The sequence below is a fragment of the Euprymna scolopes genome, chromosome 2 (assembly GCF_053919585.1).
Source record: "Euprymna scolopes isolate OS-2025 chromosome 2, ASM5391958v1, whole genome shotgun sequence".
NCBI classification, from domain to species: Eukaryota; Metazoa; Mollusca; class Cephalopoda; order Sepiida; family Sepiolidae; genus Euprymna; species Euprymna scolopes.
In genome coordinates, this window is record NC_136483.1 from 101020626 (window position 1) to 101033555 (window position 12930).

The 12930-nt window shown below is 31.6% G+C and overlaps 1 protein-coding gene across 6 annotated transcripts in view; it reads right to left on the minus strand.

The window, feature by feature from the left end:
- LOC145293376 (glutamate receptor-interacting protein 2-like) overlaps window positions 1-12930 on the minus strand; it is a 535093-nt gene that overhangs the window by 32613 nt on the left and 489550 nt on the right. For 4 of the 6 annotated variants that reach the window (XM_080140017.1, XM_080140018.1, XM_080140016.1 and 1 more), the window contains exons 17-19: window positions 8018-8160; window positions 7119-7159; window positions 5698-5748 (exon numbers count right to left, since the gene is read on the minus strand). In XM_080140017.1, the coding sequence (XP_079996143.1) occupies window positions 5698-5748; window positions 7119-7159; window positions 8018-8160 (235 nt within the window). The remainder of the gene's footprint in view (window positions 1-5697; window positions 5749-7118; window positions 7160-8017; window positions 8161-12930) is intronic. The other 2 variants (XM_080140015.1, XM_080140019.1) reach the window with 1 other exon arrangement.

The window sequence follows — 12930 nt, forward strand, 5'->3', positions numbered from 1 at the left end:
TTTTAGTGCTTCCCACTTTTCTTTTTCCAAATTCACAATGGAAATCTTACTATGACATATGAAAACTAAATTAATCTTTTCTCTTATTTTGTTATAGTGTTTATATTTCTTTAGTTAATGTTATCGTACTGTAAAATTCATTCTGTGTTTGCAGTTAGTTGCTACTTCACTTTTACAATTTAGTAAATTTTGGGCTCTTTAAAATTTCTGGTTTCTCATTCAAGCATAATCTACATAAGTTGTTTAAATATCTGCATGTTCTTGTCTATCATGTTTTACTCGATGTTATATGAAGGTCCAACTTTTTGGAGTTCCCAGTAATGGTTCGATAATGATTATTTGAATTTGTATTTTCTGTTACTGAACTTTCTTTTGTGATTATTATACCAAGTTTTAAATTCTAAGGCAGTTTCTCCTATGTAATATATTTTTAGGTTTCCATGGGCAAATATTGTGGCTTGGTAAACAATGCCATGCCCTTTGAGAGAGATTTGGCCAGTGAAAATAATTGCCATAGAATGGATGATAAATATAACCAAATCCAACTGATTAGAGTAAAAACTACTTTGGTACAATAAAAAAAAAAAGCAAAGTATACATCCATGCATTTAGCCTGATGATTGTTTTGGGGAATGAAACAAACATTTCAGTGTAGCTTATATTGTGATAAATATATTTTCATACTATATATATATATATATATATATATATATATATACACCGAGAGAGATAGAAATGAATGGAAAAGTCTATAAAATCAAATTAACTCATCTAATATATAAAACGCTATATGTCTGTCTCCATATTTTCAAACTATCTCCACTGAAACTAAAAGTTGCATAGCGATGCTAGGAGCCTCAAATGATTAGATTTTTTATGGACCGTTCTTTTATGGGTCTTTAGCTGGTTAAAATAGTTTTTAAGGGGTCAAAAATGGGTCAAAATTGAAAAAATGGCTACACATTTTGCATATTAATCTTAGTTTATTATTAATTTGTAATCAATTCATATGCTTGGTACAGTGGTAACGTCACCAGCTTTGAATGCTACAGTTTTGCTTTTGGTTTCGATTCTAGCTAATGGCACCCAAATACACTTTTTTTTTACATTTGAAATCATGACTATAATAATATATATGAAATTTGGACGAATTAAAATATCATATTTAAGCATATTTTACGCCTGGGAACTCTCCCCACTCACGCTAGTAAATTTCTAATTGGTCATATTTTGTAGAAATTTTAGAATAACATTTTTTTTTTTTTTTTTAATATTTATTTTTTTTTACTGTTATTCACCCCCAAACAAGGTATATTACCACTTGGAACTACTATTTAGGATCTTGACTAACACAAGACTGTGAGGAAGTGAGCAGCAAGACAGTTGTTCACATTACACTCAAACTTCTGCTGGTTATTACAGTCAGGGAAGCAGAAAACAGCTAGGGAATTCTTAAGTCTAGTCTCGCAGTCTGAAAGAAGAAACTATTAGAGTAGGCCTTCTGGCACCTAGGGATCTCAACAGTGAAAATGTGGGATTTTTGTTTGCTGCTTGTCGTGCTAGTTGGAAGGATGTATTTCAAAGCGGTACAGGTACTATGAGTTCATCAGAGTACATTCTAGAAGAGTACTTATAAAACAAGCACCAGCATGCAACATTGCAGAACCTATTAGATTGGAGACTCTTGGATCGTGTCTAAGAGGGAGGTTGCATTAGAAGCACCAGCCCAGATGCGGCAACAGTACTTCATGCATGGGCGAATTGTGGCTTTATAAAGATATAGGATTCTTTCTGGCGTGAGTAATTTTCTAGCATGGTAGAGGGAGCCCACATTCTTCATTTATTTCTGAGAAAGTTTTTTGATAATAAAGATGAAATATATTTTTTAAAAAACCTTGCCATAATTCGTTCATTTGATTTTTCTGTTTCTATCTATTCATGTTGCCCGTTTATACTGCATGATTTAATTTCATTGTATTGTTTTTAGCTTGTTAGCTTTTCACATTTCATTTCGGCTTTCTTGGATTTCATTGTAACTTTTTATTATGTATGAAAATAAATGGCACATGTATGGAAGCATAAACTTTTTGTAATTTTTTTTATTTTCCAGTTTTTTTTTTTTGTTTTTGTTTTTTTTTCAGAGGATTATTATTATTGAATGGTCACTAATCCACCATATTATCAAAAAAAAACCCCCCCAAAAAAACAATATTTAACATTTTTTAAGGGGTGTTCCATTTCTAATAAAACGTTCTAGTAAATCAATCCCCGACTTGAGAAGCATTGACTTTTTTCAGCTAAATTTTGGGAATTTAGCATTTTTTTTAAAGCCTTTTTCGAAAACCAAACTGCTTTAAAAAAAAAAAAAAAAAAAAAAAACGTTCTCAAAATTTAGCCAAAAAAGTCAATAATTCCAAAATGGGAGATTGATTTACCAGAATGTTGTATTAGAAATAGAGCCACCCCTTAAAAATATTAAATGTTGAGTTAAAAAAATTTTTTTTGGATAATCTGATAGATTAGTGACTATTTGATAATAATCTACTGAAAAAAAATGAAAAAAGACAAAAATAAAAAATTACAGAGGGTGGGTACTGCTTCTATGCATGCGCCATATAAACAAATAATGTAACCTGATATAATCCTTGTTATTCAGAAAATACATTCCATATTTCATCCATAAGCACTTCATTTACAAACAATTGTTTCTGTAAACTGTTGTAGCCACTTTGTAAGTGTTGTGGTAAATTTTGTATACCATAATATGTATATTTTTGAAATGGGCAGAAACAATTTTTTTTTATAAATAAAAATTGTTTTCAGATGAATTATAGTATGTTTTTCTGAATAACGAGGATTATATCATGTTTAATTAAGAGCTCTAGTTGTATTAGACACTATTGAGCTACTACATACACCTTAATGTGAACCTTAAGAAATTTATATATATATATAGTTGTAAATTTGCAAAGAGAATATGTACATAAAGAAACAGGTAGATAAATAAAAGGTGCTTGTGTTTTATTTAGCATTGCTGTGAGGAGAAAAAAAAATGTCAAGTGACAAAAGGTGAAGGGGGGCAAAAAGGATGAGGGTAAAAATACAATACGAGGGTAAAAAGGTGACGATAAAAGAATGTTTGAAAAAGTAAATAAAAAAACCACAACACCGACATGATAAAATGGAACCTCTGTATTCATAGAAAACTTTATTTAAATCTGTATTCTTGTATGTATCTTATCATTTTCTACAGCCATTTAACAAAATAAAATAAGATCGTCTGATTGCCAAAGATGAAATTCAAGAAAGTAATTGAAAATTATTTGGTGTCGCTAAGTTTCAAAGAATTATATTAGGTTGGTGCAAAAATAATGTTAATTTTGACGTTCAACTATGTATATAAAAAAAAAACATTATTTTTGCACCAACCTAATACTTAACTGCCTTTAATGCCGTAAATAGTTGTAACTGTCAACTTTTTTTTTCTGTTTACTCTTGTTCACCCGAAACAACAAAATCACACTGACACCGGTTCTTACTAGATCACAAAGTTAAGTGGCATTGAGTCTGGTCAGTACCAGATGGGTGACCATTTGGGAATACAAAGCACTGTATGTAGGAGAATATCAACACCTTCCTGCAATAATTGCAAAAAAAAAAAAAAAAATTCCTCGTGTTATCATCTCCACTAACAGGGATATACATGCGACTGGGGACTGCTTGTGAATTTTATACTCCCATGAAACTTTCTTCGGAGGAGGAAGACGATTAAACCCGAATTAGGGTGAGTGACGCAGTTTTAAACAAGGTATATTGTTACTTACATGTAAGGAGGCTAATTTTAGGACCATGTTTACAGCGGTGTATGCAAGAAAGTGAGTGAAATGTCAATTTACATTACATTTAAACTTCTGCATGTCACTACAGCCAGGGAAGCAGGAAACGGGTAGGAAATTCCAGATTCTAGCAGTCTAAGGGAAGAAGCTATTAGATGGGTTTGACGAGAGTATGTAAACTAAGAGGGTACACGTGCAATGAGTTCATCAAAGCACATTCCATTAAAATACTCGTAAAATAGACACAGTGATGCAACATTGTGGTGATGGAACAAGAGTTGAAGTTTGACCGATAGTTGGAGACTATTTTTTTGGATCCTGTCTTAGAGGGAAAGTCGTGGTGGATGCACCAGCCTAGATGTGACAACAATGCTCCATGCATGGCTGTGTAGAGATATTTTCTAGCATGTTAGAGAGAACCCACCTGCAGCAGCTTTGCAATGTCCTCAGTGACTTAAAAGTGACAGTTGTTTTATTTCTTATAAATAATATTTAGCTTAGAATTACTTTACAGGAAGAAAACAAGTTAAGATAAACCACCGTGGAATTTCTATGCATGAGCTCTGTGAGTTTTCACAGTATTTACTTCCGTCTTCCTGTAGTGAGATGCGACACAAGCTTGGAAGGTGGACAGAGTCAAGCTTCTCACCTTTTAAAAATTGCTTAAGCAGCTCCGTCAGTATTACATGATCAGCGCGCCTCAGGCAGTAAACAACTCCACTTACTCCACTCCAAAGAAAGGAAAGAAAAGCTTAGGAGGGTGGACAGCCTAGGAATACCAAAATGAATGCCTCAGCCTGCACGATAAAAAGGTCATTGAAATGACCCAGTTTCTACCAGATTGATTGCAAATATTAATTAGCATATTTTTCCATGCAAAATTTCAAATATTGATCTTCATACTTGCTGTAGAAGTAAAGATTTTAGTCATCATTATTCTTTTTAACTTTTAATTAAAAATAATAATGATAACTAAAATCTTTACTTCTACAGCAAGTATGAAGATCAATATTTGAAATTTTGCATGGAAAAATATGCTAATTAATATTATGATAGTCGCAAAAAGAAACAAAAAAAAATCAACATCCCTACAATGATTGCTGCTATAGCTATATATATATATATATATATATATATATATATGTTATTATAGAGTAAAGTTTATTATGTGTCTACAGTTAGTTGTTACTTCACATTTATAATTTAGTAATTTTGGGGTTCTTTAAAATTTCTCATTCAAGCATAATCTACACAGATTCTCTAAATATTTGCATGTCTTGGCCTATCGTATTTTCCACTTCACTATATGTGAATGTCCACCTTCCTTGAGTTCTGAATAATGGTTTAATAATGATTACTTGAGTCTGTATTTTCTTTCACTGAATTTTTTTTTTGTTATTATTATTCCTAGTTTTAAATTCTAAGACAGTTTCTCCTATATAGTATTTTTAAAAATTCGGTTTTCATTGTCTTGATAAACATATAAGGATTTCAAACAACACTGACCAATGGAGACAAAGAATTGGCTTACCATTAGGCTACAGTAGGAATAAACAAATGCTATAACTAGTAATAAATAAGCGATATTCACTTTTTAAAAATATGTCTCGTAGAGGAAACTTTTTTTTTAATTGCTTCAAATTTTAAATAATTCCACATGCGGATGTCTATATTGGAACAAGTTAAGTTCAAATTCAGAGGTTCCATTTTTATACCAAAATAGATCTGGAAATTTGAAAACATAAAAAAAAAAAAAATGAAAGATTATTTGGGTAAAAAATCTACAAAAAAGAAATAAAGAAATATAACTGAATGAGCAAACGAAAATGGAAAAGCAGTGGGTGAAAAATGATCGACAAACCCAGGGAGGATACTGGATTGTAGGCGTTTGCGCAGGTGATTCCAGAACGGGCTGTGGAAAGAAATAAGTGAATGGCAGAAGACACTGCAATATCCAGGGGGGAAAAAAATTTACAGATGATCAAAAAAGAAAAAAAAAACATCATTATTTCTTCTTAGTTCTTTCATTGCTACTTGCGGAAACTCATGGAAATTTCACAATTGCCTTCTTCTTTGAAATGTCCAAAATTTAAGGATTTCAGATGATATTTTCATTTTATTGTAAAAGTACAAATGAAGTATTCATTTTTAGCTTTATTTTTTATGCATTATTCTTCCACAAAATTTAGTTAATAACTTTATAGTTAAAACTTTTCTAATTGAATTAACTTGAACAAGAAAATATATCAGTTATCTTCTGATTCTAGATTTGGATAAATCTGAAATGCCCCCCCCCTAAAAAAAAAACGATATTAAAAAAATATATTAAAAAAATTAACACTATTTTATGGGCCAAACTTTCACAAGAAGCACTAGACTAGCTGAAAACACTATCAATAATTTTCCCCACTCTTTATCTGTACCTAAACCTACACATAGATTCCATGATCAAAGCTTCTTTCTTAGAACTGCACGCCTGTGGAATTGTCTTCCGTTTTCCTGCTTTCTATAATATGGTTGTCTTCAAGTCCAACGTGAACAAGTCTCTGATGAGCCGTTCCACTTAAGTTAACAAATTTACCGAACTTCCATTACTATCGATTACTATATTGTCCTTTTGACTACTCTACACTCTTTAACCCTTATCCTTGAGTGGCCTATCGGCCTTGATAAGTGGTGCCGCCTATGTAAAAAAAAAAAGTCTTAGTAATGTAAACTAATAAACCTTATTTAAAAAAAATTCCAAACAATAAAAAGTGATGTTGAAATATTATGCACGTACACCTCTTATTTTACTCCCTTGCATTACCTCCCATATCTCGTTCCTTTTCATACATTGTTTATTTATGTCCTCTTTTTGTTTTGTTTTAATTTTTTATTACTAATAAATTTGTTTGTTTCAAAATTGTATTTTGATTTAATGAGGAGTCGTCCATTTTTTTTTTTTTTTTTAAAGCCCCCATTTGCATAATCTTGACATATTTTACATATTAATTTATAGCTGGTCTCCCTATTTCAGGAATAATGAATTCACCCAGAAACTATAATATTTGAAATTAAATTAGATAATTATTAAAAAAAAAAAAAAAAAAAAAATGAAACTTTATCAATGTCACATGTATCTTTGTTTTACAGTGTCACCTTCAAAAACACCCAAATAAACAGGGTTGAGAAAATTTGTGAATACAACTTTCTAAATAAATATTAATTTTTTTGGATGAGTTCGTTTCTTTTGCTTCATGGATTTTGTCATCCTAAAACAGAAAATGTAAGATGACTTACCGAAAAACCTCTTTTTCCGTTGTTATATCGATTTTTTGGCTCTGAAAAAAGGTAACATAAATAAATCAAAATTACATAAATAAAAATATAAATAAATATATGAAAATATAAATAAATAAAAATAACATTAATAAAAACAAACTAATAAAAAGTAAATAAATATAAATTGACAGAGAACAGTATAAATTCAATGAAATATGCATAAATAATAAATCATCTAATTTGGTTGAATGTAGAATGAGCCCAACGATTTTAAAATGCTGGACATAAATAGCATTTAAACTGAAAGTGAAGTTTCATTTTTTTTTGTACTCTGTTATTAGCACTATAATATCTTCCTTTTCCTCAGTTTATTCTTAAAATTATCAAGTCCCACCCAAACAATTGGTAAAATGTAATAAAATAAAAACCCGAACTATAAATATGAATAGAGATTAAAGAAATACCAACTTTGTAGGTGTTGTGTATTTTTTAAATTTTAACTGGACATACAAACAAACATTTTCCCTGTATATAATAAATTTTTGATAGAGGGAATAGAAGAGCTATAACTTATGTCAACAAGTCAACCCAAGTCTATGGGATGGACCATTTACAAGTAGTGTTATTATTATAAGACCTTTTTCTTTTTTTAAATAGTATCTAGTATTGTTTTTCATACTAGTATTATATATTGTATCTATAGGGACCAGAGTTAATTTCCCTTGAGGAGAAATTATTACCAGGCCAGAGTTATTCTTCTTGGGTTTGGATTCCAAAATCTTGTAAAAATAGAAATTTTGTTTCCGTCTAAAACAGATTACTGAACTCATTTGAAAACGAACTGAATAAAAAAAAAAAAACAAAAAAAAAAAAAAAACAATAAAAGAACATAACAAAATTGACCAACAAATACTTACTGGCCTCTACAGTCCGTGAAATTTTTAACGTGACCAAATCTCCTGCAACTTGTAACATATTGATTGCCTCCGAAAGCGTTTTGCCCTTTGTTGGATTTCCATTTATCGCTAATAGCCGGTCTCCAACATGGATTGCTCCAGTTCTGTGAAAAATTTCATGGAAATTTGTGAGAACAAAGAAAAGAAGAACAAGTCAAATAAATAAAAAATAAATCTATTCAACTGGCAAAAGTAACAGATTACCATTTTGGCCCTTTTGAGGGTGGTGGAATAATTTATTTGGATCCTTGACAGGTCTTAAAGAACACAAGCAATTATCCAAATCAGTTTTATAATAAATACTTATAAAGTTGAGTTTTTCCTCTCTCTAACATCGATATTAAAAGCTTACTTTTTCTATTTAAAGATTATTAAAATGAACTTCTTAATATACTCAGCCATGTATATGCGAGCGACTACATGAAGTTTAACTAATTTTCATATTCTTGTGAAAAAGGAATGTTCATTAATTAATTATTCAGTTTTTATATTTTCTGATTAGATAATTGGCTTCATGTAATTATTACACTAAATTTTATTTATATATAATTTCTATTAGATTCTGCATAGAATTTAAGATCAAAATGTTCTAGCACATGGAAATGTTTGATATATATATATATATATATATATATATATATATATATAAAGTGATCTCGTCAGTGTATGTGTGTGAAAAGTCTCTACCAAACTTCTCTGAATATTTGGTCTACAGAATTGATATTTGATATATAGGGTATTCGGACCTGTGGCACACTTTTGATTTGTAAAAATTGCTGCTAGGAGATCAAAATTGAAAACAAAACCATTGACCTTGGCAGGAGTAGTCAACTAAACCTGTTTGCATGCACAAATCTACAATCATAGGTTAAACATTATTTATTTTTAATTATTTTTTTTTGTATGGGTGTGGCTAAGACGTTAAGAAATAAGCTTGGAGAGTTATATATTCGGGTTCGATTCTAGCTAATGGTACCCAAGTCATTTGTTTTTTATTTTTGAAATCTCTACTATATACAATATAATAATCGATAAAAATTTGACTGTATAATAATAAATGCAAAATTTGCATAAATTAAAATATCATATTTAAGTGTATTTTACAACCGGGCAATGCCGGTTGACCTGCTAGTAAAAAGGATTGGTTGGTTGGTTGGTTGGTTATTTTTGTTTTACAGCATATCAACCCTTTTCAGGTTATTTAATGCTAAATCCAAAGACTTTGAAGAAAAATTTTTTAATAGAATATATTTGTTTTTTGCAAGTCAGTTTCTATTTAACCCATAGTTGGGACCCTAACAGGTACTACCACTCCGGGTCAGAGTGGACCTGGGAGCAATGGCAATTAAAGGGTGGCTCCACACTCCCCAGAGCCCGCAAGCTGAGGCCTCACCATCGGATATAGTTTAAGGTCATATCCAGAACCACCATAAAAGGAAGATAAGGAGAAAAAATTGAGATGACATACAAAGAATATTGGTTGGGGGCACAGTTCATTTTAGTAAAATAATCAAATTATAAACCTCATGGTATATAATTTTCTTTTTATATTTTTTAAAAAAATTAGTTTAAAAAAATAAAATAACAATCATATAAATAAAATAAAGAAATTTTCAAACTATATTTGAGATTAACAAAACGTAGATAAAATTCTTAAAGTTCTGAACTTTTTTTTAGATGAGGGTTTATTGTTTATACTGTGTTGATCAGACTATTGTTCTTATCCTGAGTGTTATTCGTGCAACGTTTTGGTCAGATTGTACTTCGACCATTGTCAGGCATGTTAGTTGGTTCACAAAAATATGAACATTTGTTAAACTTCATGCAGTCGCTTGCATATCCAAGATTACCTATATCAAGAAGTTTGTTTTAATAATCTTTAAATAAAATAGTAGGTTTTTAATATCAATGTTAGAGTAAGAAAAAAACTCAACTTTATAGGTATATAGATTATGTCATGTCAACCAACATGCCTGAAGAAGGTCGAAGGACAATCTGACCAAAACATTGCACAAATAACACTCAAGATGAGAACAATAGTCCGATCAATACAGGTAATATAAATTGTTTCGTTAGTCAAATAAGACAAATGTTGATTACTACACTGCTTTTTTAGAAATATGTCAGTGGGGCCACCAAAAATGTTTTCCTCAATTTAAATAATACTGACGATATATATATATATATATATATATATATATATATATATATATATATATATATATATATATATATATATATAAAGGGTGACCCCCCAAAAAAAACAAAAGCTAAATGGAGGCCATCTAGAACATATGCTGTAGAACAGAGAAAAAAAGGCCAAAGACCCAAGTACTTTGCTGTGATGTTTTGAATATAATAAACTAGTTATGACCAAAGTTTCATTTCATTCGGACAAAACACGAAGAAACGGGGCCTAATTAGAGTTGGGCCCGGTTTTTTTGGGTCACCCTGTATATGTTAACAATACATTTTCCTTTAATTTTAAGGTTTTAGCATTAGTATCTCGATCAAATCACCACAATATAAATGAGCGAAAACAGACAGACGCTTACATGAAGTCATACAAAATGGGTTCCAGCAACCAGAAAAGAGATTAAAACAGTCTTAGAAATTCCACTTGATCGAAAAGGTTTTGTTTCATCCTATTAGAACAACATTTCTTCTAAAATATGTTGAAATAGGTTTGAATTATTTCTAAACCGTTTCCATTTCTCCAACAATAAAGAAATCACAGAAGGAAATAAACTTGGAAAGATACAACCCTTATTAGATTTTCTCATTAAAAAATTGAAAGTCAATATATACTCTAGGAAGTGACGTTATTGTCAATGAAATCAATCTCAATTCCCTAGAGAGGAAAATTAAAATTCCACTGATTTATTCCGAACAGCGTACATAAATACGAAAAAAAAACTCTTCAAACTGTTCACTGAAAAGGTTTACATATAATCTGTCCATCTATCCAGGAAAATCAGAATCTTTTAAGGAGATCATTGAACGTGAGAGTCTACTAATTGGCATCATGTCTACAGAGGACTATGTGGGGAGTTGAGTTGCAAGATGTCTGTTTTTTTGTAACGTTTAAACTTCTGCATGTTAGTACAGACAGGAAAGCAAGAAACATGGAGGGAATTCTAAAGTATAGCAGTCTAAAGAAAAAAAAAAACTGAGTAGAAGGTTTTCCGGCATCTAAAGACCTCAACAGTGAAGGTGTGGAATTTTGCTGCTTGTCAGGTTAGTCAAGAGCATGTACACCAAGGTAGCATGTGCTGGAAATTAATCAGAGCACATTCCATTAAAATACTTGTAAAACAGACATGGGATGTAACAGTGTCGTAATATAAGATAATGGTGGGTGTGAGTAATTTTCTACCACAGTAGAGGGAGCCTACCTTCTTTGCAGTAGCCTTGGCAATGTTATCAATGTATTTGTTCGAATTTATGTTGCCTGTGAATGTTAAGCTTGAACGAGGAGCTCTCACGTAGGGTGTTATTAGCCATAACAATCAGTGGTCGAGAAGGTTTCTTGTAGTTGTTAAAGAGGCTTAGTCTTAGTAACATTAAATGTTATCATCTTGGTGACCCCATATAACCTTTATAAACATAAATCTTCGTCAGGTGGTAACATCTCTATCAACTGCGCCACGGGTCTCGAAGGGCGATCAAGGTTGGATTTTTTGATCTTATAAATCCACATTTATCTGATCTTCCATGGTCGGATCCGTACCGAATGGTATATATATTATTTTAATTGGAATTTTTGATTGAGATGAGTAATATTTATATTAATTTATTTATTGCGGACTATTATTCTCATCTTTATTAGTTGTTGTTTCACGACGTTTCGGCCAACTATTCCTCTGGCCTTCTTCAGGTAGTAACCGCGACGGATAGAAACTCCGAATCTCCTAACTGTATTCTCAGAAATCCGTAGTTGTTGTCGTCTCACCACGTTTTTGAGATGACGACAACTACGGATGAAAAGGTTCTGTTGTGCATCATTAATATTTACATCCGTATATAGAAAAGACAAAATAATCATGTTCGTTTTTGTATGTCCAGCAAAGGCTTTTTTTACCGGAGTTCTCGGGGGGGGGGGTACTATTCTTTAGAACTTTTTATATACTTCCTAGATTGTAATATCTACAAATTGCAAATGCACATCATGTCTACATTTATTTTGATCAATTTTTGTAAAATTTGCACTATTCCTACCTCTCACGTGTTTGTTCGGCTTTTTCGTATAAAAGTGAAACTGAAAATCAGAATAAACGCAATTCACTGGCCTTCGTGGCCAGCATATCTTGAAGGCAATCAGCTTTGATCACTGTGGGGAATACCCTTCATATCAGGCAATTGCTATTCATTAAGACACTACCAGATCTTCCCCTCTTGTGGGAAAGCTGGTTTCCCCCACCATCGTGGGGAAACAAATACGTCGGAAAGCTGAAAGCTTAACTGGCTTACAGCCAAACATAAGTGCATGATTTCATTTCTTCGCCTACGTGAACTTATACACTTAACTTTCACTTGCTGCATGCCAACTTTTTAATTGTTAATTTAAACAGTTTTCATGTCCTATGGCCCCGTAGCATAGCGGTAAGATCTCACGTTTTCTTTCACTTTCTTTTCCACCTTCGCGTCATGGGTTCGAGCCTGCCTGACTACTAACACATTTTTTATTTTTACACCTACAAACACCCGGGCAACGCTGGGCACCCCCGCTAGTATATAATATAAATCTCACCTGTCTGTTTAAATATATGTTTGTATATTTACCTAAAACATTTGACAGAGGCGACAGATTTTTACGAGATGGGTATCATTTTGAAGCTCGACCCTTCAGACAACAAATATGGAAAAATTAGTTA